This window comes from Entelurus aequoreus, linkage group LG12, assembly GCF_033978785.1.
Source record: "Entelurus aequoreus isolate RoL-2023_Sb linkage group LG12, RoL_Eaeq_v1.1, whole genome shotgun sequence".
NCBI classification, from domain to species: Eukaryota; Metazoa; Chordata; class Actinopteri; order Syngnathiformes; family Syngnathidae; genus Entelurus; species Entelurus aequoreus.
This window is the reverse complement of record NC_084742.1, coordinates 29,319,925-29,344,480: the sequence shown is the minus strand read 5'-3', so window position 1 is coordinate 29,344,480 and position 24,556 is coordinate 29,319,925. Positions and strand designations below refer to the sequence as shown.

General features: G+C 45.0%; 4 protein-coding genes across 6 annotated transcripts; 3 read left to right on the top strand and 1 right to left on the bottom strand.

The window, feature by feature from the left end:
* Positions 1-50: 50 nt before the first annotated feature.
* On the top strand, positions 51-7,513 carry intu (inturned planar cell polarity protein). Of its 2 annotated transcripts, XM_062065542.1 has the most exons (17): positions 55-251; positions 400-860; positions 928-1,013; positions 1,109-1,303; positions 1,372-1,490; positions 1,550-1,639; positions 1,700-1,777; positions 1,847-2,030; positions 3,755-3,808; positions 3,888-3,950; positions 4,031-4,237; positions 4,309-4,395; positions 4,457-4,843; positions 4,920-4,990; positions 6,849-7,038; positions 7,138-7,280; positions 7,354-7,513. In XM_062065542.1, exons 1-17 carry the CDS (start codon positions 190-192, stop codon positions 7,463-7,465), a joined length of 2,589 nt encoding a protein of 862 aa, XP_061921526.1. In that variant the 5' UTR covers positions 55-189; the 3' UTR covers positions 7,466-7,513. The 2 variants fall into 2 exon arrangements, with proteins under 2 accessions (XP_061921527.1, XP_061921526.1); XM_062065543.1 differs by lacking the exons at positions 6,849-7,038; positions 7,138-7,280; positions 7,354-7,513 and having other exon boundaries at positions 51-251; positions 4,926-5,796.
* Positions 6,480-9,572, bottom strand: ino80b (INO80 complex subunit B). Of its 2 annotated transcripts, XM_062065549.1 has the most exons (7): positions 9,192-9,572; positions 8,765-8,837; positions 8,515-8,671; positions 8,331-8,458; positions 8,093-8,265; positions 7,087-8,026; positions 6,480-7,011 (listed from the first exon to the last, which is right to left on the bottom strand). In XM_062065549.1, the coding sequence occupies exons 2-6, from the start codon at positions 8,802-8,804 to the stop codon at positions 7,529-7,531; spliced, it is 996 nt and encodes a 331-aa protein (XP_061921533.1). In that variant the 5' UTR covers positions 8,805-8,837; positions 9,192-9,572; the 3' UTR covers positions 6,480-7,011; positions 7,087-7,528. The 2 variants fall into 2 exon arrangements, with proteins under 2 accessions (XP_061921533.1, XP_061921532.1); XM_062065548.1 differs by having other exon boundaries at positions 6,481-7,011; positions 8,765-9,570.
* On the top strand, positions 9,327-17,502 carry aadat (aminoadipate aminotransferase). Its single transcript, XM_062065546.1, has 14 exons — positions 9,327-9,488; positions 9,755-9,875; positions 9,948-10,116; positions 10,181-10,313; positions 10,380-10,454; positions 10,526-10,735; positions 10,807-10,872; positions 16,285-16,367; positions 16,448-16,544; positions 16,607-16,668; positions 16,738-16,802; positions 16,894-17,000; positions 17,067-17,168; positions 17,231-17,502. The coding sequence occupies exons 2-14, from the start codon at positions 9,809-9,811 to the stop codon at positions 17,270-17,272; spliced, it is 1,278 nt and encodes a 425-aa protein (XP_061921530.1). The 5' UTR covers positions 9,327-9,488; positions 9,755-9,808; the 3' UTR covers positions 17,273-17,502.
* A 320-nt stretch (positions 17,503-17,822) lies between these two features.
* On the top strand, positions 17,823-23,967 carry mfap3l (microfibril associated protein 3 like). The gene is made up of 3 exons (XM_062065547.1): positions 17,823-17,978; positions 18,888-19,269; positions 22,811-23,967. The coding sequence occupies exons 2-3, from the start codon at positions 19,020-19,022 to the stop codon at positions 23,680-23,682; spliced, it is 1,122 nt and encodes a 373-aa protein (XP_061921531.1). The 5' UTR covers positions 17,823-17,978; positions 18,888-19,019; the 3' UTR covers positions 23,683-23,967.
* The last annotated feature ends 589 nt before the right edge of the window (positions 23,968-24,556 follow it).

The following is a 24,556-nucleotide window of genomic DNA, read 5'->3' as shown; positions in this document are numbered from 1 at the left end:
CAATCAAAGTGATTTGTCTCCCAAGCCTGCTTGCTTGCACGTTCGCGCGTTGTCAGGGGCGACGCAACTAGATCCACCAATGAAATGAGCCTACGTGCGTCACGTGACTTCGGGGAGACTCATCCAACATGGCGGCGGCACGTCGACTCTTGTGTTGCTGAAAGTTTGATGTAACGGCGCCTTGGTAACATGGCGTGCGTGAAAGTCGATCCCAGGGAGGGAGAAGACGACTCGCCGAGTGGATTGAGTGGGTAAGACATGTTTTAAACGTGTGTTTATTAAAGGCTGTATTTGTTGTCAGGTAGTCCTGCTTGCCGGTGCACTAATGGCAAGTGATGATGACGTCAAAATGTATTATTTGACACGTGAGGTCACTGCGTGCCAACTTGTTTGTGTCAGTGACCTGAGACCCGAATGGCTTGACAACGTACAGAAAAACGGCGAGCTCTTCTACTTGGAGCTGAGCGACGGAGAAGCCTCCACCATCGCAGCGCAACATGTGCCCACTCATCACATACACTTCCATGAAGAGGAGGAGGAGCTCATCAAGAAACAGCGATGCAGCCAGCTGTCGAAGAAGGGGTTCCACCGCCAATGGGGTGGGACGGATGCTTCTACCTCATCGCCGCTACCTGCGTCCGTCTTTAAGAGTCGGCCGGGGAGCGGCAACCTGCAGCTTAAGGAAGTGTGCGTATACATCAACCCCAAATGTCTCGGAAGCTCGCCCTCGCCTCTGTTGGAGGCCTTGCTGGGCATCGTGCATCGGCCATCTTGGATCGGCGCTCACAGACCGGAAAGACTGACCGTTGAGGGCCTCGTTCCCAAAAGCCCGGTCAGCAAATGCGGCCGTGTCCTCATTGGTGAGCTTGAAACACAGAGTGACTGTTGCCACAGCAACCACCAAACATGTCACTTCTGCTACTTTAGGCGACGTGCTGCTTGCAGTGGATGCCTTGGACGTCAACGCTGAGAACATCGAAAAAGTTCTGTCGAGCATCCTGGGACCGACTCAGGTAGGAACAACAACACTGTGATCACAGCACATCCTAGCAATCTGATTGGACATCATCAAGTCACATGACGATGAAGAAGACATTTCCTCCTCAAGGTGAAGCTAACCTTAGAGACGTCAGGCGGCGACAGCGGGCCGGGACTTAGGGCGAAGGTTTCGGCGCCCATCAGCCCACTGGTGCGTCTCCTTTGGGGGCAGGACACAGTCGAACTACAGTTGTCAATCAGCCACATCCCACATGTGGTCATGTACCTGTCGCTTAAGATGGACGCCGCCTCACCACAGGAAGAAGTCAGTCTGGAGAAACATGTCAAACATGCTCTCGTATGTTCCCCTTTAATCGGCCATGATGTGAACAGGAGGACATCTTGTACCGATACCCGGTATCGGAGGCGTTCGGTCGGCTAAAAGCAGCCAGAGGAATCTTCCTGACTCTATGTGACATGTTGGACAACGTCACAGGCAGCAGCATCGTCAGGTAGGAGAACTTCCAGATTCACACAACAGATTGTATTCAAACTCTTTGTGCTGGTTCAGTTCCACGCTGCTGCTGGAAAAATACTTGGTCCACGTTGGCTACTGGAAGGAAGGCCACGCCCTGCTGGTCATCGGGCTTCCTGCTGAGAGGTACACCAGTCTGTCTTCCTGTTTGTTTTGAAGATAAGGCTCACCTTTGTCTTCTTCCAGCGTTCCTTTGCTGTGCCTGCGCTCGCTGGTTGGAGACGTGGTGCGAACATTAAAAGTCATGTACGGATCGTTGGACAGGTGTGTCACACGCTCAAAGCAGCAGGTGATTGAATTGTTTTACTTTTGATTCATGTGTGTCCCCCACAGCGCTTTTTGCAGGGCGGAGCACACGCCACAGCTCGACCAGTTCTTCTGCATCTTCTTCCAGCGGCTCATCCAGCCGTGCCGCTTTACAGATGCCCTCTTAGCTCCGCCCCCGGATGTCTCCAGGAGCCTCTTCCTTGATAGACTGCCCGCCGTCCGATGGCTTACGCTTCCACCAGAAATTAAAGTAAGCGATCTGTAACTCCTGATCTAGCACCCCCCCCCCCTTTGGCTTCTTTTGGTATCACACTGCTGCAGTAGGTTCCAAAGAAGTGAACCAGTGTCCACCTACTGCCCACTTAATGTTCACAGAGTGCTTTGCAAGAGTCCACCTAGTGCCAACTAAGGGATTTACAAATATCTAAATACCACGTTTTAAACAGCGTGTGCAAAAAATAAAATAGGGTGTACTATGAGTGGGCCTGTTGCCTGTGATCTACTAACACTGCGTGTGCAATTGACAAGTGGTGCAGACCGCCTTGTTTAAATTAGGATTTTGTGTGCCTACGGGGCTTTTACCACAAGACAATAATTTTCTGCACATTGATGTTACGCTCCTACCTGTGTGCGATGTCTTAATCTGGCGACACACATCTACTGTATAATCCGTAACTCATTTTCTGAAACATATGCACACTGACACTTAATTCTGTGCGCCAGGCTCTGGATCTTATCACCAGCGCATTCGTACATCTGGAATGACTAAAACGCAAGAACATGTGCACATTTTCCCATTAGAGATATGGTATTTTAAAATATTTCCTAAATAAAAACAACAAACGACATAAAAAAAAAACATCGGCAGACACAAACACACTAAATTCATTCTTCTTAATCAGCCCTAGCAGCAATAAAATTATAAATTGATGTTGCTGAATAGACGGTGTAATATTTTTTTTTCTGACTGTCCAAGATGTTGACACACACTTGTAGGACGGAGGATTCTCGTCTTTGCAGCGCAAGCCCCGATCCTGCAGTCGTGTGTGGAGTTTGCACGTCCTTCTGACACGTTAAACAAAATCGCAAAACGGTGCTCGCAAAATAATGATTAGTGTTGATAAATCACATTGCGCATGCTAAATAATTATATTTGCATTTTAGTCTCCCAGCATTTTGATGATCAGCATATATTTTGCATATCAATGAAAACAGACACAAAATGAATTGTACGCCTAAGGCCTTAATCATACTGCAGGTCAATGCCAATTTTTTTGCTCATATCCAACCTGTATGAGATTTTTTCATGTCCGTGTGAACAGTGCAATTCCAAATTTTTCATATGTGACCCAGGCTTCTTTCATATGTGGATATAAATCGGATATACAGTCTATGGGATGCATCCTCAATGTAAATGCTGCCGCGCTCAGGTCGCATTCATCCGACCAGAACATCTTGAAAAAACGATAAGCCTCATAATTATTCCCCTAAATAAAATGAATAAAATATATTATATAAAATTAAATTGTTGACAATGGAGCAGAAAACTGGGGAAAATAATTAGTTTAAGGAATTTACATGAAAGTTTTACCACTTCTATCTTCGACTGCTCGCCCACAGACACGCTCTTTAAACAGACATTGAAGCAAAATATTCCATAAATCTGCCAGAGCCAAAATATTGGTCTTCTTCCTTCTCAATCTTCTGCGCGCATTAATTCTATTCAGAAACTGTTGAGTTTGATTTCACAAAATCCTTGAAATTGCCACAAATGTGCTAGAACTGAGACAGTGTTGAGTGGAAGCCATGTTTATTCCTGTAAACACTGCAGTGCGTGAGACGTCATGTCCGCATGCGGGTCGGATTGCATTCACATTAGAAATCACACTTTTTTTTGTAATGTGAACGGCCACTAACAAGATCGGTCTTGTTAGGGTATTTTTTGAATTTATAGTTTGATTCTTTGCTCTGTAGATGGAGGTGGACTTTCTTCTCACCGACTTTGAAGCCTCTGATTTTGGAGAACTGGTGAGCTGACGAGCACCCACGGGCGGCCATAATTCTTGTCTTGACATTCTGTTGCTGTCTTTCTTTTCACCATCATCAGTCGGAGGACTTCTTCGGCCTGAGGCGTTTCTACGAGATTCTGGGCTCTTGTCTCTACTACAAGGTTTTTTCATGTCTCAAAATAAGATTGTTTTCCTAATTGATGAGTTCCGATATCAGAACGTTTGTGGTTGTTGCCGCCAGTCTTACCTGATCGCCAACCATCTCGCTAAAGAGGACCTGCTGGACGTGTGTCTGTATACGGAGCACCACTGCCTGCTGCCGCTGGCGTCCAAGCCGCGAGTCGGCCAGCTGATCATCTGGAGGGAGGTGTTCCCCCAGCAGAGAAGCAACGCTGCATCTGAAGTCACGCGGCACCAAGGACGCCGCTTTCTCCTCATTGTAGGCCTGGTGAGAAGACGCACCATGGTCTTTTGTTCTCCTTTGGCATGCTTGTGACTTTGTGTGTGTGTCCTGCTCAGAGGAGTTTGATGCAGTGTGTCCTTCTGGAGACAGGCTGCATGTCGTCTTCTGGACCTTCAGGGCCCGACTGTGTTTACGTGGCTCAGGTGAAGCAATGAGCTCATTTTGTTCATGTAGCAGAAGCCTAACCACGCCGCTCGCTCTCAGGTCAAAGCCGCACTGCTGCAGCTGGAGACCTTGGAGGAGGCCATGGAAGAATGTCTGAACACTCCCGCCGCTCCTTGCCTATCCTGTGCCGACTCATTCCTGCCTGCCGCCACCGCCCGCATCCGCCTGGCTGCCTCCTCGCCGGTTCTTGGAAAGCTGGCAGCCAGTGTTAAGAGTGCCTCGCCAGTATCCCGAAGCGGCAACCTGTTTGGAGAGAGAGCTCGGAGGTCCAGCCCCCAGAGGAGCACATCGGACTGTGGGGCTGAAGGACATGCAGACCATGGGGCTGCATCTCCGACAGCTCATGGTCTTAGTCCGGGCTCAGTCAGGACCCTGGCTGGAAGGCGGGACTCGCCGGGGTCTGATGGGAGTGGAAGCCTTTTCAAGGTGACGTGACCATTAAGGTGTGAGTGTGAGACATTCCTGCATCCATGTTCTTTGCTAATGAACCTTTTCCTGTCAGGTGCAGAGGACGATCCCCCTTAGGAAGACCGTAAATGCGAGGGACACACAGGAGAAGTACAACACCACCAAGTTTGTCTTTCTTCACATTTCCTTACCTCATGTTGGACATTGTCACATCCTGAGTAGGGGTGTGCACAATTTTTTCACTTCCGATAAGATACCGGTATTACCATAACCAATCAAAAAATTCCATGTATCACAAATTATACAGCTGTTTTTAATCACACATTTGACCAGCAGAGGGTTTCTTGTGCCAAAGCATTAATGAAGCTTCAGGAACCAATTGGCTCAAGTGGTTCAAAGCCTCACGAGGCTTCATCTGACCATCACTACCTAGCAGCCACATTTCATTAAATTACGCTGATGACATAGAAGGTTTAATGATGCAGACACGTTTGTTACTGGATACTTTCTAATATACTTTTGCCTTGCAGACTTTGTAAGTGTAAGTAAATGCTATACTATATTTATGATTCTTGTTTGTATTTACAAATGTGCTTTTTTAGACTGCAATATCGTTCAATTAGGGCATGTATTACGCACAAGCTGTTGTGTAGCTGCTTGCCCACTACAAGCCTATACCCCACCATGTTTATCATGTGTAAATTAATTGACTAAAATGCAAAAAAAGACCAACCATGTGTGCTTATTGGAGGACAAACCGGAAAGCATGCATAGCGCTTCACTTTTTGTACATTTTGTAATGTTACAGCCTTATTCCAAAAGGAAATACATTTATTTTTGTTCTTTAAAATTCTACACGCAATACCCCATAATGAAAATGTGAAAAAAATGTTAAATCTAATTTATTATTTTAAATAAAGAAATACAAAAGTATTCACATATTTAGCTCAATACTTTGTTGATGCACCTTTGGCAGAAGTTACAGCCACAAGTATTTTTGAATACGGTGCCATACGCTTGGCACACCTATCTTTGGGCAGTTTCGCTCATTCCTCTTTGCAGAACCTCTCAAGCTCCATCAGATTGAATGAGAAGCATTGGTTTTCCTCCAGGATGTCTCTGCACCGCAACATTAATCTTTCCGTCTATCCTGACGAGTCTCCCAGTTCCTGCCGATGAAAGACATCCCCACACCACCATTGTTCACTGTAGGGATGGTATTGCCTTGTGACGAGCGATGCCTGGTTTCCTCCGAACATGATGCCTGGCATTCACACAATCAATCAATTCAATCTTTGTCTCATCAGACCAGAACATTTTGTTTCTCATGGTCTGAGAGTCTTTCAGGTTTTTACTAAGAAATGGCTTCTGTCTGGCCACACTACCATACTGGCCTGATTGGTGGATTTCTGCAGAGATGGTTGTCCTTCTGTAAGGTTCTTATCTCGCCACAGAGCATTGTTGTTGCTCTGACAGAGTGGCCATCAGGTTCTTGGTCACCTCCCTGACTAGACTGTTTGAATGCAGCAATGTACAGAGACATCCTGGATGAAAACCAGCGCTTCCCATCCAATCTAATGGAGCTTGAGAGGTGCTGTAAAGAGAAATGGGCGACACTGCCCAAAGATAAATGTGCCATGGTTGTGGCATTGTATTCAAAAATACTTGAGGCTGTAAATGCTGCCAAAGATGCATCAAGAAAGTATTGAGTATAGACTGTGAATGTGAACATGAGATTTAAGTTTTTTTACTTTTAATACATTTGCAAAAAAAACAAAACATTGTAAATATGGTGTATTATGTGTACAATTTTAAGGAAAGAAATAAGGCTGTAAAATAACAAAATCTGGTAAAAGTGAAGCGCTGTAAATACTTTCCGGATGCACTTTAACTGGCTGTCCAGCTATGCACAAGTAAACACGCTGCAGGACTGCTAGTATCGGACTACTTAGATGCAAGCCGAAATCAGTGTCGGATTGGGACACCCCATAATCCAGATAATTTTGTATCCACCGTGTGACAGACTGAGCTCTGGTGCCAACAATACCTTGTTCCATTACATCCTCATGGAAACGGTCCAGGGAATCTTTATTACCCCCACACACACAGAGGAGGCTCAGCTCGGCGGATCCGTTCATCCTCAGCTTATCCACAACTTTCACCACTGCTGCCTGTCCATTCGGGCGCTGTTCCAACAGAACAAACCAGTGCAGGTCAGTGCAGCCAACAGTTCTAAAATGATCCCTCCCAAACACACATACCTTCTAAAACATTTTTTTTTTTACAAGCATCTCATCCTGCTTTTCTTTCAGGATCGCTGCACAGCAGACGGACCTCGAAGCGCCAGCTGGGGTTTCGGCCAAATCCAAGAACACGGAGTCCTGTTCCAGTGCAAACCCCCAAATTGGACGGACCAGAGGAAAGTCTCTCCCACCCTTAATTACTGGGTCATAGGGTATGTGCACCTTGGCTACTTTACATCCCTCTGCAGCACCACAACAGCCTTTTTAAACCATTTTGTCTTTAAGGCGGTTTCTGCTGGAGCCTATACCTCAGGAGTTCTACGTATGTTTCCACGACTCTGTCCCAGAGGTTCCTGTGGAGATGGCCTTCAAACTTTGTTTCGGTTTGTCCACGTGACAACAACAACAAGAGCATGTGACATCTTGTTTATTAATAAAGGTGTCCTTTTTACAGTTATGACTATTGATGATTAATGATTAGTGCTGCAGGTGCACAAAGAGTTTGGAGGTGGCGCTGCATGTTCTTCTTGTAGCACTGCAGACTGCACAGTGGGACACCCGTCTTGGAGCAGCTGTACTTCTTCAGCTCGCAGCAGCCACTGACCCCGCACTTTACAGATGCCGCAGGTGGTGAAAGGGTTGCTGCAGCTTCTGGAGCGGGAACGCCCAAAGGGAAGGAGATGGTGACCCCCTGGGTGGAGTCACTATAGCGGATGGTGGGACACTGACTCTGCTTGGACTTCCTGTCTCTCATGCTTTTGATCTTGGCCTTGCTGGTCTTGGTCAGCCTCTCAATGGTCTGGTTCTTGTTCTCTTCCGCCTTCTTGGCCGCTTGCAAGCGTCTCTTCCGAGCGCGCTCCTCCCGCTTTTGCATCATCTCAGCAGTCAGCTCCTTCTCCTTGTAGCCCATGGGCAACTCCAGGAGGGGCTGGATCTGCTGCTTGTGGAGTAGCGCTTTCTGAACACAAAGCGTCGGTCAGCAAGTGCGGAAGTCAAAGCTCATCTCATGTTATTACTTCCTCACCTGCCTGGTGGTGAGCAGCGACTCATCCACCTCCTTCTTCAGTTCGCCGTTGTCATCAAGCTCACCCTTCTCCAAAGCGTCCAGCCATCTCTCCTCCTCGTCCGCGGGACCTCTCAGCAGCGTGTGTGAGTCCATGTCTGGCAGAGGAGAGGCAGCCATGTTGCTGTCCTCATCTGTCAGGCAAAGATGCTTAAATTATTCACATGAACGCATCAGAAAATAAACAATTTTTCCTCACCGAGCCAGGCCCGATACTGCTCCAGAGGCACAGAGGGCTCATCGTCATCGTCTTCATTATCATTGTCCACAATAGTCAGAGGTGAGGGAGGACAAGCCACACCAGGGTGCACTGTAAAGGTGGGGACACTGCAGACAAAAGCAGCAGTCAACATATGTTCATGTGAACATTGGATGTGTCCCACCTTTTAGTTCCCAGCGTCTGTCCTCCCAGCTTGATCTTGAGGCGCAGTTGCGGCGGCGGGCGAGGTACCGAGACTGGCTCCGGATGCTTCCTTTTGTGCTTCTTGTGTTTTTTGTGTTTGTGCTTGTGAACAGCATGCAGTCCAACGCTGCCATCACCTGCACGTCACCAAACAATGACATTACACACTCTCGCAAGTCAGCAAATCAAAATGTTTGAAAAAAATTGACAATCATACAACTGATGCTCACCTGGAAATCTGGAATTAACTATTTCTTTCCTCTTCCCCATTTTCTTAACTCAAAATGTCCAAAAAAAACCAACCTTTTTACAGTAAACACAAACTCCTTAAATGTAGCACATTTTACTACATTCTCAATACATTCTTAAAAACAACGCAACAATACGTTGCTGATTAATGAAGCGATTATTTAATCATAATATGGAAATATGGTAATATGGTAAAGTAACAAGTATAGGCGACTATAATTGAATACAAGCGGGAAAATGATGTCGACAGGGGTTTCACCAAATTCAACACTTAAATAAATACATTCACGTAAACAAAATCTAACGTTCAAATACCAGTAGGCTATGCAGTTGCCCTTATTCGTGTAATTACCATTAAAACATCTAAAATCACACGAATTAATAATACAAGTAATAAATGCAACCCACGTTTGAACGAGGATTGTTGTTCGGCTGTATGTGACAAAGTTTAACAGTTAAGAAGGCGAGGTGGAAAAAAACAAGGCAAGCTAAGGCTCACAACACGGAAGTGACGTCACTTAACTGTTTCCGCTCAATTCTATGCTCGACGCCTTATTACCATACTGCTCTCTAGTGGCAGCAGGCCTTAAACACACTCGGGTTTAAATTTCCTTCCATTTTGTTTGGCTTGAAAAAGTGAAGACGTGTTGCCTGACAGCAGGACGTGAAATACACGTCCGAACGGGAGGAAGATGACTTTTTAAGGTCTGTTTGTGGTAATCTAGTCTTGTAAATTCGATAACGCAAAGCAGAGCGTTTGAGCAGTAACAAGCTGCCAGTACTAAGCAGCACAAGGTCAGCTGGTAGGATCTTATAGGTCACGTGCTGGTTATTCCTCCTATTTCCTGTATCAGAATGGTTTCTCTGTCTCTGTAAACAACACATGTATTATAAGTATAGTAGTCTGGTTGAAATATGAGGAACCATTGCTGCAGTCTGTATGTTTGACTTTTTTTCTTTTTTTTTAACAGATCAACAAGTGAAAAGTTACAGACTGTAAGAGGAAAAGTGTGCTTACAGAAAATATGAACTATGCTAGATTTCTGACGGCGGTCAGCGCAGCCAGGAAGCCGTCGCCCATCAGGATGCTGAGTGAGTGACAGCTAAATCCACCAAACTGAGTTGACGTCATCTTGGCTTCATGTTGCCGTTTTTTGCATGAAGCTGAGCTGCAGCAGCGTTCGCCTTCATCGCTGATCTCGCTGGCCGGGGGAGCACCCAACCCTGACACGTTCCCCTTTGAGTCGGCGACCATCCAGGTGAAAAACGGCCAAACGGTCTCCTTCGACAAGGTGGCTATGAAAAGGGCGCTGCAGTACTCTGCCTCCGGCGGGTAAGAAGGTCTATGTGAAAGGCCCCAAAAGGTTCTAAAATCTAACGGTGAACCTTTTATGTAGGATCCCAGAGTTGCTGACGTGGATGAAGAACCTGCAGAAGAACCTCCACAACCCACCGACGGCTGCCTACAGTCCAGAGAATGGACAGATGGATGTGTGTGTAACCACAGGGAGCCAAGAAGGACTCTGTAAGGTTGGTCCCGCCCCTTTGTTCTTATTTCCTGTTTGTCTGGGCATCATTTAGCCTCCATGTTTGCAGGTGTTTGAAATGCTAGTCAGCCCTGGAGACAACGTCCTGCTGGACTCACCCACCTACCCGGGAACCCTGGCGGCGGTATTCACGCATCCCCTGGAAATGGTCTCCAAACTCCTAAAACCTTCTGACATCCCTCCTATCTCCTGCAGCTGCAGCCGCTGGGCTGCAACATCATCAACGTTGGCAGCGATCAGCATGGAATGATACCAGCATCGCTGAAGGAGGTCTTATCTCGCTGGGACCTGTCAGATGTTCACAAACCCGGCAGCGGCGCTCCCAAGATCCTCTACACCATTCCCAATGGAGGGAACCCCACCGGCGCCTCCACGACGGCTCAGAGAAAGAAGGAAATCTATGAGGTAAACAAAAGATTAAACGCCTTCATAGTCTTCCAAGGAGATTAATGCTTGCGTGGTGTGGTGTTGCACAGCTGGCAAGGAAGTACGACATGCTCATCATCGAGGACGACCCCTACTACTTCCTGCAGTTTGACAAGGTAATCCGTCTTTTTGTTGCTCTCAAGTCTAACACTTCTGTCAGTACACTTCAATAAGTATACTGCATGGTGTACTTAGCTCCTTAATGAAACAGCATTTTTCAAACTGATATAAAAAATGTCCACTATAGAGGACACTGCTTCTCATAAAGTAAAAGTTGAAGGACTTTAAACTGAACATTAGTGTTTTACACGGGATGTTTACATTGTCACTTTAAAGACATTTAACTGTAAGTTGTTGTTTTTTAATATTTGCTTGAAACAGTGGATGTTCCTGCTCAACAATTTGCACTTAAAAATACATTTTTTTAGTAATAAATATGATTAGAACTTTTGAGCACTATATTTGTGTTCCATTAAATAAGAGTGTATATCCCAAACATTCCTGACACTTCATTTTACACACTATGGCATTTTTAAAGTCTTTTTTTGTGGGACATATACCGCAATAATATCGTACAGTGGCTTTAATACCGTAATAATATCGTTCCGTGAGATTTTGATACTGTTACATCCCTATTATGCATTGGTTAATTTCACAACAAAAAATGTATAAAGTCATGTATAAATGTTTGTTATTTATTACCATCAGAAAATCATTAATCAATTAATAACATTATAATAACACTACTAAGTAATAAATGTAAACAAAAAGTACTTATAATGAATTAATGAATCATTGTATTATTAATATACGACTAATTAACTCAAGTTTTATTGTCATCAACTGCCATCCATGCCTATTCATTTTTAATTATCTACTGTATTTTATTCTGCATTAATATAACTGGAATGCACATAACTATATCCCATGGTATAGTGCAGTTATTGTACAAGCTCCTGATGTTATGTTCGTGTTTTAAAAATGTCACGTTTTTAATTACTGTTAATTGTAAAATCTGTTAAACGTTGCATCCCTGTGTGAAGGTGATAAGTGTCTAGCACTGTGCACTCACCAATTTGACTGTTTAAGTGCTGCATCTACTGACAGTCGGTACTGACAGTGCACTGCATTTTTCCATACTCCTCACTTATGCACTCAAAAGACTTAAAGGGGTCATTTTATGATTTTTTTTTTCTACATTTAAAACACTTCCATATGGTTTACATCAGTGGTCCCCAACCTTTTTGTAACTGCGGACCGGTCAAAGCTTGTCAATTTTACCACTGTGTACCTAACCACACACACACACACACACGCACACACACACAAAAATCACGTGTTTGTGTGCCCCAGACTCTCAAGCTCTCCCCCTCTCCCCTCCCCTCCCCTCACCTCTCTTCTCCCTCACCTCCCTCTGTTGGCGTCCACTGTAACGCTCTCTGATTTTGGTTGCTATGGTAACGTTTACATGCCTTCAAACTAAGATGCAGATACAACATTAAAGGCCTACTGAAACCCACTATCACCGACCACGCAGTCTGATAGTTTATATATCAATGATAAAATCTTAACATTGCAACACATGCCAATACGGCCGGGTTAACTTATAAAGTGCAATTTTAAATTTCCCGCTAAACTTCCGGTTGAAAACGTCTATGTATGATGACGTATGCGCGTGACGTCAATCGTTGAAACGGAAGTATTCGGACTCCATTGAATCCAATACAAAAAGCTCTGTTTTCATCTCAAAAATCCACAATATTCTGGACATCTGTGTTGGTGAATCTTTTGCAATTTGTTTAATGAACAATGAAGACTGCAAAGAAGAAAGTTGTAGGTGGGATCGGTGTAGTAGCGGCTGGCTTCAGCAACACAAGCAGGAGGACTTTGACCTGGATAGCAGACGCGCTATCCGACGCTAGCCGCCGACCGCATGGATGATCGGGTGAAGTCCTTCGTCGCACCGTCGATCGCTGGAACGCAGGTGAGCACGGGTGTTGATGAGCAGATGAGGGCTGGCTGGCGTAGGTGGATAGCTAATGTGTTTAGCATAGCTCTGTGAGGTCCCGTTGCTAAGTTAGCTTCAATGGCGTCGTTAGCAACAGCATTATTAAGCTTCGCCAGGCTGGAAAGCATTAACCGTGTATTTACAGGTCCATGGTTTAATAGTATTGTTGATTTTCTGTCTATCCTTCCAGTCAGGGGTTTATTTATTTTGTTTCTATACGCAGTTAAGCCCGATGCTATCACGTTAGCTCCGTAGCTAAAGTGTTTCGCCGATGTATTGTCGTGGAGATAAAAGTCACTGTGAATGTCCATTTCGCGTTCTCGACTCTCATTTTCAAGAGGATATAGTATCCGAGGTGGTTTAAAATACAAATCCGTGATCCACAATAGAAAAAGGAGAAAGTGTGGAATCCAATGGGCCAACTTGTACCTAAGTTACGGTCAGAGCGAAAAAAGATGCGTCCTGCACTGCACTCTAGTCCTTCACTCTCACGTTCCTCATCCACGAATCTTTCATCCTGGCTCAAATTAATGGGGTAACCGTCGCTTTCTCGGTCCGAATCGCTCTCGCTGCTGGTGTAAACAATGGGGAAATGTGAGAAGCCTTTCAACCTGTGACGTCACGCTACTTCCGGTACAGGCAAGGCTTTTATTATCATCGACCAAAAGTTGCGAACTTTATCGTCGATGTTCTCTACTAAATCCTTTCAGCAAAAATATGGCAATATCGCGAAATCATCAAGTATGACACAGAATGGATCTGCTATCCCCGTTTAAATAAAAAATTTAATTTCAGTAGGCCTTTAAAAATGAATATAAAGTGCATGAGAAGTTTAACTCACCGTAACGCTAAATCAATGGGAGCCCTGAGCTTGTTTCTCTGCAACGAGACGGTCCTAACTGGGGGTAATGGAAGACAAAGACACCCCAAGTGTGTTGCTTATGTCCAGTCTGCTCCGTTGTTTTGTTTTAGTGGCTGTCACTGCAGAAAATCCCGCTTCACACAGATAGGATGTCGGAAATGGCAACAGGGTTTTCAGTGCTGTGGTGGCGATCTTTGGGTATTCGGCCATGACTTTAATGCAGAACATTGTTGTCTCAAACACACTTTTAAGGCTGCCATCATTTGCGATCTCCAGCAGTTGATCTTCTTCTTGCACAGACATGCTGGATTCACCTGCTTTGTCAACAAATGGGTCGCGGATCCATTCCTTGGCAGTTTGTGGGTCCTTTGAAGTTGGGAAGTAGCGCTCAAACTCTTTTAAAAGCACAGACAGGTGATCGTGCACCAGCTTGGTGAATGAAGGCGCAGGCTCAGTCTCACACAAAATCCCTGCTAATGTTTGAGAGCCGGTCGCCACATATTATGCAGAGCGGGCTTGGTGCGTGGGAATCACCTGTTGCGATAAATCCATATTTCAAGTGTGGCTCCTGGTATTGTCTATTAAAAGCTTTCTTTTTGTTGGAAGTCGTAAGCTGTTCTTCTCTCTTTACACTGTGCCTTTTCCCCTTTACAAAGAAACTTTCCAAAGACGTCTGTTTTTTACTCATTTTGCTAGCTGGGTTCAATCTTGGCGCTCAAGTGACCGAGCTATAACCGAGAGAATCCGGTTATTTTTCAAAATAAAAAGACTTTTCAAAACAAAAGATCCTTCGGGCTCAGATAATAAATAAAATGGAAATAACTAATTATTAATTGTGCGGCCCAGTACCATTCGATCCACAGAGCGGTACCGGGCCGCGGCCCGGGGGTTGGGGACCACTGGTTTACGTGACATGTAATGGTGTTTTTTTGGTAAAAATTTTGCATATATCGTTTTACCCTGACCGTCTCTTCAGGATGCACCGTTTTGTGGGCAGTCTTATTTACTTGTCTCCACTTCAACTGTGTCTTCTCCCCGTCAGCCATGTTTTAGTTTTTACTGCTTACATAGCGAGTCTACTGACAGATATTGTATAAGTTCCAACTATATGCTACTTTGTATTAGAAATGGCAACAGCACAGGATGCATGTGCATGAGCCAGTCTGCCCCACAACAAGAGAATAGCAGGGGGAAAAGGAAATTATCGACTGCAATGTATTGTCCATCCATTCATTCATCCATCCATTTTCTACCGCTTGTCCCTTTGTGTAAAACATCTTAGTAAGTTGATAGCATTGCAGCAGTGAGAGCAGAGCTGGGCAAATATTTTGACTCGGGGGCCACATTGAGAGAAAAAATGTGTCTGGGGGGGCAATGTGTATGTGTGCATAAATTACATATACACATTTAGTTGAAAAAATCTGCTGTGCAGTATGTGTGTTTAGGTCCCTTTTTTTCAGGAACACTGATACCAAAAGTCACAATGTCCGATAGAGTTCTAAAAAAGTTATGCCAGACCACCTCAAAAAAACGGAATGGAATTTTACGTTTTTTTACTGAATGGAACACCCAAAATGTACATTAAAAAAAAGAAAGCGGGATTTACAATATTAACTATGAATAATAAAAAACTGAATATTATCAACATATGAACATTGCTCCTCTTTTACTTCTCAGACTAGCTCCTCTATAGACATCTTTTACAATCAAGCAAAACACAAAAAAAATGTAACAAACAGCAAAATACGAATGCAAAGGGAAATAAGCACCTACAATATGATATATATTATCACTTTTATGCAGAACTTTGTTGTAAAAATCTGCTTCCCGCATCTGTTTCTGACACATGCGTTTGGGGCTGGCTGCTCTAAAAACAAACCCTGCCCACTCTGCTTTGTTCCTAGTCTGAGCTGCTGTGACGTAGAATGCCGTAATAACTCGTATGACATCCAAAAGTGCAGATTTCGACCATTGAAATACTTTCTATTAGTTCAAGACTTACGGTCATTTAAAAACAGCACTGCACATCATAATGGCGGCTACAGTTTTGATGTTAAAGGTCTAAAAAAATTATGTAGAACGTGCGGCCAGAATGAAAATTTTAATGGGCCGCATTTTGCCCAGGTCTGATTTAGAGGCTCCCCCTAGCGGTCACTGGCAGCTTGTCACAGTCAGCTGGCAGTGTGGTGGATGGAGAGGTGGACTGGAAAAGCTGCAACGACTTAAAGGCCGAAGATAATCGCAATAATTATTAAAATTGTCCCGCTGTGCGAGCCAGTCTGCCCCACAACAAGAGAATAGCGAAAAAGAAGGAACTTATTGACTGCAATGGCGGACTCACACAAAGATCTTCAGGTAAATCTCTACCATGTGGAGATATTCCGTGACAGCAGACTTTGGGAAAATATCAGAACTGGGGGGCAAATTGAAAACGGCTCATTTGGAAGACGTATGAAGGAAAGCAAGATTGTTCTATAAACATCTCTGCCATGCCTCTATGGTTTGATTTCAAATTTGTGGCTGTTATGCAGATCCCAAATACACAAAAACAGGTGTCAACAGGTAAGAAAAGTTGGTTTAAGTGTACGTACAGAAGTGCGTCAATTGAAACACAGCCTCAATCTTTCACCTGGTGACATTTGATGATTAATGTTACAGCCAGTGGCACCAACATTCCTCTCCATGGATGTAGATGGGCGTATCATCAGAACGGACTCCTTCTCCAAGATCCTGTCTTCAGGGTGAGCCCCCTAATTAAATCCCAGCTGCCCGCATTTGTTTTAACTCCTCGTGTGTGTGTGTGCGATCTTTGTCGGCCCAGCTTAAGGATCGGTTTTGTAACGGGTCCCAAACCTCTGCTGGAGCGGGTGGTGTTGCACATTCAGGCGTCCACCATGCACACGAGCACCTTCACACAGGTGAGCCCGACCCGGTCCGCCTCGCCCAGCCTGCTCTGACGTCACATTTTTGACCTTTTTAGCTGATGGTGTCACAGTTGTTGCACAGCTGGGGCCAAGAGGGCTTCCTTCGCCACATAGACGGGTAAGTCGCCTCGATTGTTCCTGTCCTCAAAGAACGTCCATTTTGTTACGAACGTTCCTTCCGTCACAGGGTCATCGACTTCTACGGAAAGCAACGTGATGCTATGATTAGCTCCGCCCACAAGTGGCTGGCAGGTATCGTCCGTCTGTCAGTGTTGTAAATTAATAAAATGTCTTCATTGTGTCTCGCTGTGGTCACTGAGATTAGACATTTCAACGTGCACAGATGTGGCTGAGTGGCACGCCCCCTCAGCTGGAATGTTCTTGTGGATCAAGCTGAAGGGAATCCAAGACACCCGGCAGCTCATCATGGAGAAGGCCCTGGAGAAGGAGGTGTGTGTGGAGCAACATTTCCAATGATGCAAAGCAACAGCACTCAGCCTGTTTTCCCTCATGAAGGTGCTGCTCGTTCCAGGAAGTGTGTTCATGATCGACAGCAGTGAACCATGTCCCTACGTCAGAGCGGCCTTTTCGCTGTCCACTCCCCAACAGATTGATGAAGTATGCAAACACACACATTGCACAAAATGCAACACTGAATCACTTCATTCATTTTTCAACAGGCCTTCAGACGCCTCGCCAGTCTCATCAGAGAGGCTTCCTGACCCTGCTGCCTTCTCCATTTTACATGAAGATTTGATGGTGTTCAATGTTACATTCATTAAAGTTAATGCCAACGGTGGGAGTCAAACTCTGTTTTTTGATTATAAAAGCAATGCAATGGATGCATATAAAGTCAAATAATAATTAGCTGAAAATCTTGTAGAGATGCCTGCTTTATTTTATGTTTACGTTGCTCTCTTGTACGACAGTGGTGTGCGTACTGTCTCTTTAAGGGAAAATGGACTGCATCTGCAGCAGCTCTGTTGCTGACAGGTATTCAGACCGTCATCTTATAGTCGCGCTTTGCTGGTTAAAAACGTATTTGGAATGCTCATGTACAAGAAATAACGCTCAATTGAATAACTTATTTTTTGCATCAGTCCTGTGGAAGCTTTTGTTGCTGCTTTTAGTTTCTTCATTGTAAATGGAGAAGGATGCAAAGAATATGAAATAGACATGATGTGAAAATAAATACAATGAATATGAAAATTAATAAAATAAAAAGATTACCTACAATAATTCAAAACATTTCAGCAGCACCTCTCAGTGGTAAGTTGTTAGCATTGCTGCATTAATAGGCTCCCCCTAGCGGTCACTGGCAGCATGTCACAGCCGGCAGCGCGGTGGATGGAGTGGTGGACTGGAAAAACTGCGACGACGAGGATAATCGCAATAATTATTAAAATTGTCCCGCTGACGAGTCCTGATGTGAGTATGAAATAAAATAAGGCAAACAAAACGAACTTTTTACCTTACTAACGTCGACGACGAGGTGGTTGAGTATTTACGGTTTTTTATGCATTCTCTCCGACATTCTTTTTTTAGCCGAACATGTAACATTTATCGTCGAATTGTCTCCACAACATTTATCAGGTAGTTGTTGTAAATGTCCAATTTTCCGTCTGCTCGTCGATACTTTGTAGCGGTTTAATCCCCGGAGGGTCCCGTGACTGAATACCCACCTTCCAGTTAATAGCCGTAGCCCGCTGCCTTTTGTAACCACACGTTTGTATTTCTTATGAAGATCAAATAGTCTCACTAATATTTACAGAATCTTTAGTTTCAGCATTTTCTTCCGACTAGTCGCACGGCATGACATTTTTATGGTCATCCCCAACGATGTCAACCAGGAATAAAACGCAGCCCATTTCCTGTAATAAATGGATCCGATGTTTGCTGTAATATGATCCGATGTTTGTTTTAAAATGATCCAATGTTTATTTTAATATTATCAAATGTTGTAATGAGATCTAAAATGTGTCGTAATGTGATCCAATCTTCATGTTTAATTAAATAACGTTGGGTATGTTAGCTGAGAACATGAACAATGAGGGGGGGCAGCGTCGAATAAAATATGTTATTTTTTTATACACAACCGACTAGATAAATAGCAATGAATTATACATACACAAAAACACAAAATATGAATTAATGTAATTGTGATATAAATCTAATACAGAATGGTTTATATTTGTTCCAACTAGGTTCCCAAAGCATACATTGGAATATTGCAGTGGTCGCATTTCAGTGACGTCACTTTGGCCGTGTCAGTTGCCACAGTAACCAGTTTGTGTGCGGGGTTGTAGCGTCCTATTTAGTTTTTTTTCTCTTTTCCAGTGAGATGTGTCCCCGCGCTCGGCCGCCAACCGTCTTCCTGCCAATTGTGCCGAGATAGCCAGTCAGCGAGGGCGGCTCGGGAGGAATGACCTGCGTTATTCGCCTTGGGTGACACGCTCACAAGTCTGAAAAATGATGCATGCCGCCAGAATGGACTTGGTGCTTCTAGTGTCTTTTCTTGCCTTTCACGCCGCCACCGCCTCATCGGGGGATGGAAGCGGCGCCGACAACGGCTCTATCCCGACCGTGCTCACCGCCGCAAGCCAGCTGATCGCCCGTGAAGGAAGCTGCATTCTCATTGATTGCAACGTCACCGGCGAGCCGTTCCCCAGCGTGAGGTGGTTTAACTCTCACGGCCGTCACGTGAATGCCAACACCAGTGGTAAGACACACTCACAGGTTTCTTGTTGTTCTCTTTGGAAGTGCTTACCGTTGTAGGAATCAGGTATGCAGCCTTTTGCAGTCTCGTTCAGACATGCCTAAATGGGCCTCAAAGATCCGAGTTAGTACTTGTATGAGCCCATTCGTGCCGGCACAACTACTCGGGTTTGATTCCAACACGTTCACACTGATACTTCATGTGACGACTTGCTTACCTAAACTTGTCCCTTCACTTTTCACTCTGCTGTATTACTGCAATTTCTTCTGACTAGACCGTGATGTAAGTCAAGTTCTTAATGTGAGTCATATCTTACACCTCATGGGGGAAACTGCACTTTTTTTGGAAGTTTGCCTGTCATTAACAATAATTATGAAAGACATGATGACGGATGTATTTTTTTTAATGCATTCTAACTCATAAATAAAAGTCCACTTATAGCGGAACCAATGGGAGGTCCTCAATTGCGCCCATAAAACCCAACAAAAAAAACATTAAAAAAGCGCTAACGATACTCCATTTACATCTCGTGACTTGACTATTAAACAAGTATTAGTGATATTGTTATTATAAGCGCTAACTCAGACAAACTATTTATAGCTGTGATCACTAGCTTGCGTGCCAATGTTGACATGATCGACTGATCAGCTGTTTCCTTGCTCGTCCAACTTTATTCTAGATCATAAATAATGCCTCTCACCTGGGTAGTTGAAGAATGAGGACGTATTTCGACAAGTTGGTACACTTTGACAGCCAATTTAGACCCGGTAATGGCGAGAACGGCACGAAAAGACGCTTGGTTCCACCTCTCTTTTCCTCGCAGTTAAAGGCACACTGCCACGAACCATGGAAGTTAAAAGTAAGGCACTTTTTACCTCAGAACAGGCTAAACGTTTGTGTAGTGACTTAAAGCAACCAACAACAGAACATTTTCCGTCATTGGGTTTCATTGTGGACATGTTGTGGTACACCCAGTCCGGTCCTCTAAACATACTTGCCAACCTTGAGACCTCCGAATTCGGGAGATTGGGGGGTTGGGGGGGTTGAGGTGCAGGCAGCATACCCCTTCCCCTTCGAGCTTTTCTGGATGAAATGAAATTATTTTTTCCAATCATTTAGGAACTTGCAAGCGTATTTCTTCTTACTCGTCGTCGCCATGTCTCTTCTTCGTTCTTCTGCTTCGTCTCCTTCTTGTTGTGTGTGCAGTTGTGCACTGAGCTCCAAAAGCCGTAGATGTTATTTTAGCGTCCCGAAAGAGTTAGTGCTGCAAGGGATTCTGGGTATTTGTTCTGTTGTGTTTATGTTGTGTTACGGTGCGGATGTTCTCCCGAAATGTGTTTGTCATTTTTGTTTGGTGTGGGTTCACAGTGTGGCGCATATTAGTAACAGTGTTAAAGTTGTTTATACAGCCACACTCAGTGTGACATGTATGGCTGTTGACCAAGTATGCATTGCGTTATCATTAAACCAGTTAAAAAGATCATACAACGTGTCAGCATTTCTTGACATCTTCGAGTAAAGACCACTGTTAAACCCATCCAACGCTACATTATTGTGTGACTGGGCCGGCACGCTGTTTATATGGAGGAAAAGCGGACGCCTGGACAGCATGCAGCTGATAAGGGGTGAAAGTTTCAGGTGAGAGAGGACGTTGAAGGCAGTGTCTTTAAGGCACGCCCCCAATATTGTTGTCCGGGTGGAAATCGGGAGAAATTCGGGAGAATGGTTGTCCCGGGAGATTTTCGGGAGGGGCACTGAAATTTGGGAGTCTCCCGGGAAAATCGGGAGGGTTGGCAAGTATGCCTCCAGAAATTGCTAACTGTTTGGGTACATTTCGACCATATATGGATAATCCGCTGACATCACAGGTCAGAAAATGTCACAAGTCAAAGCACATTCCAAACGGACCGTATGAAGAAAGCCAAGATTGTTTTATAAATATTTCTGCAATGCCTCTGATTAGATTTTACATTTTCGGGACTTATGCAATTTCCAAATACACATAAGTGGGTACCAAAAGGTAAGATAAGTTGGTTTTACATGAAAGGGCCCCTTTAAGTTTTTAATACATTTATGGCAGTTCTGTTATGCTATCAATAACCTACAAGGTTATTGTCATTTTTTCCCTCTGCTGCGTTGCGATTATGCGTGTGAACGGAATCGGGCCGTGCAAAAGGATAGGAAGTGTGCTGTGCATGGGTCAATGTGCTTGCGCATGTCAATCAATCAATCAATCAATCAATGTTTATTTATATAGCCCTAAATCACAAGTGTCTCAAAGGGCTGCACAAGCCACAACGACATCCTCGGTACAGAGCCCACATACGGGCAAGGAAAAACTCACCCCAGTGGGACGTCGATGTGAATGACCGAGAAACCTTGGAGAGGACCGCATATGTGGGTAACCCCCCCACCCCCTCTAGGGGAGACCGAAAGCAATGGATGTCGAGTGGGTCTGACATAATATTGTGAAAGTCCAGTCCACAGTGGATCAAATACATCAGCGAGAGTCCAGTCCATAGTGGGGCCAGCAGGAAACCGTTCCGAGTGGAGACGGGTCAGCAGCGCAGCGATGTCCCCAACCGATGCACAGGCTAGCGGTCCACCCGGGGTCCCGACTCTGGACAGCCAGCACTTCATCCATGGCCACCGGACCTGTGCAACTCCCCCTCCCCAACTGGTCTAAAAAGGGGGTCTATTTAAAGGCTAGAGTATACAAATTAGTTTTAAGATGGGACTTAAATGCTTCTACTGAGGTAGCATCTCTAACTGTTACCGGGAGGGCATTCCAGAGTCCTGGAGCCCGAATAGAAAACGCTCTATAGCCCGCAGACTTTTTTTTGGCTCTGGGAATCACTAATAAGCCGGAGTTCTTTGAACGCAGATTTCTTGCCGGGACATATGGTACAATACAATCGGCAAGATAGGCTGGAGCTAGACCGTGTAGTATTTTATACATAAGTAGTAAAACTTTAAAGTCACATCTTAAGTGCACAGGAAGCCATTGCAGGTGAGCCAGTATAGGCGTAATATGATCAAACTTTCTTGTTTTTGTCAAAAGTCAAGCAGCCGCATTTTGTACCAACTGTAATCTTTTAATGCTAGACATAGGGAGACCCAAAAACAATATGTTACAGTAATCGAGACGAGACGTAACGAACGCATTAATAATGATCTCAGCATCGCTAGTGGACTAAATGGAACGAATTTTAGCGATATTACGGAGATAAAAGAAGGCCGTTTTAGTAACACTCTTAATGTGTGACTCAAACGAGAGAGTTGGGTTGAAGATAATACCCAGATTCTTTACCGAGTCGCCTTGTGTCAATGTGCTCACACTCATCAAAGATGCAAGGTGTTAAGTGTGCCAAACACCGTTCGATTTGGCTTGTGTGAATTCAACTTAGTACTATAGCACTAGTCCTCTCTTTTGAGAGAACTGCCTTTCCCTCCGAATCCAACATCATCACAATCAATCGGTAAATCGTCACACAATGGAGGCAGAAAACTCCACTGGCAGTAACCTAGCTGTTTTTTTCTGCAGACGGGAAGTGGTGGCTACTGGAGAACGGCGTCCTCAACATCACCAGCATCGAATTTGCGGACCGGGGAAAGTACACATGTGTAGCATCCAACTTGCACGGCACCTCCAACTGCACGGTGACACTGCGCGTGGTCTTCACTAACGGCGACATGGGCGTGTACTACATGGTGGTGTGCCTGGTGACCTTCACCATCATCATGGCGCTCAACGTGACGCGCCTCTGCATGATGAGCAGCCACCTCAAGAAGACGGAGAAAGCCATCAATGAGTTTTTCCGCACGGAGGGCGCAGAGAAGCTGCAGAAGGCCTTTGAGATTGCCAAGCGCATCCCCATCATCACCTCCACCAAAACCTTGGAGCTGGCCAAGGTGACGCAGTTCAAGACCATGGAGTTTGCGCGCTACATCGAGGAGCTGGCGCGCAGCATCCCGCTCCCACCACTCATCATGAACTGCCGCACCTTCATGGAGGAGATCCTGGAAGTGGTGGGCGTGGAGGAGATGAGGCACACCTTTCTCAGACAAGCACCAGAGGGACGTCGAGAGACAGTGAATGGGATGGCCGCCATCGGTGCTAGGGATGTGTTCACCGTCCTGCAGGAGAGGGAGGAGGAACGCGGGCGCCAGCTGGAGCGCAGCGAATCCCCCGCCGGCGATTCCGACAATTCGTCTGTTCAGGAACAGCCGCAGCACATCGCTATTCAAGTGTCGGTGCACCCGCAGCTCGCCGCCGCAAGTTGCTGTGCCGTCGACGCCGACTCCACCCCTTCCACGCCGCCGCCAGCTTCTCTACAAGAAGAGGAAATGGAAACAAGTCAGAGCGAGGAGCCAGCGCCCCCGCCCTGCCAGATTATCTACGAGAGTCACGTGTGAGCAGAAAAAGAACAATCGAAGCTCAACAGGCTGTTACAGCAACCAATCAATCATGCGTCCTGGCACGCTTGAATGTATCTTATCATCAGCAAAAAAATTTTTACTTTCCCTGGGATTTTTCACCCTTTCTGTTTCCCTTCACCTTTAACAACTCTAGCTTCTGTTTTTCTTCTTCTTTGTTGGTCCATTCCCATTCTGTCTGCATGTGAGCCATCTTTGCTCTCCTCCTAATGCCTTTTGTAGTGAGTGACTAAAAGACAAATAAAACTCAAGTCCTTCATTTCACATGTATAAAGTTTTCTGCATCAATAATGCAAACCAAGATCTAACATGGCAATATTTGGCCTACTATTAGGAGGTGGCCCACACCCCCAAAAAAATGTTCTATTTGTATTTTCTTTTCTTTACAGGTCCAACAGAGGTCAATTACTTTTCATATAGATCTGGCGTATATGTTTAATTGGCTTATTTTATGTATGTACATGTCGGTTTTTTCTCAGCCGGAGTAGCAATTGCCACATATTCTGCTACACTGTATGCACGTTAGTGTCATTTTCATCACAGGCACACACAGTGCACTTGAATCAGAATCAGAATCAGCTTTATTGTCATTACGCAGGGTAACGAGATTGAGGCCATTCCATACAGTTCGATAAAACAAGTGTACACTCTATACAGAGGGTGAAATGAATATGTACATGAAACAGGGTGGTTGGTGGAATGGGTTATTGCACCGAAGAGAAGGCAGTTATGAGGGTCAATGGGGAAGTCTGTTCAGGGTGGTTATGGCCCTGGGGAAGAAGCTGTTTTTTAGCCTGTTCGTCTTGGTTTTAATGCACCTGTAGCGCTTCCCAGAGGGCAGCAGGTGGAACAG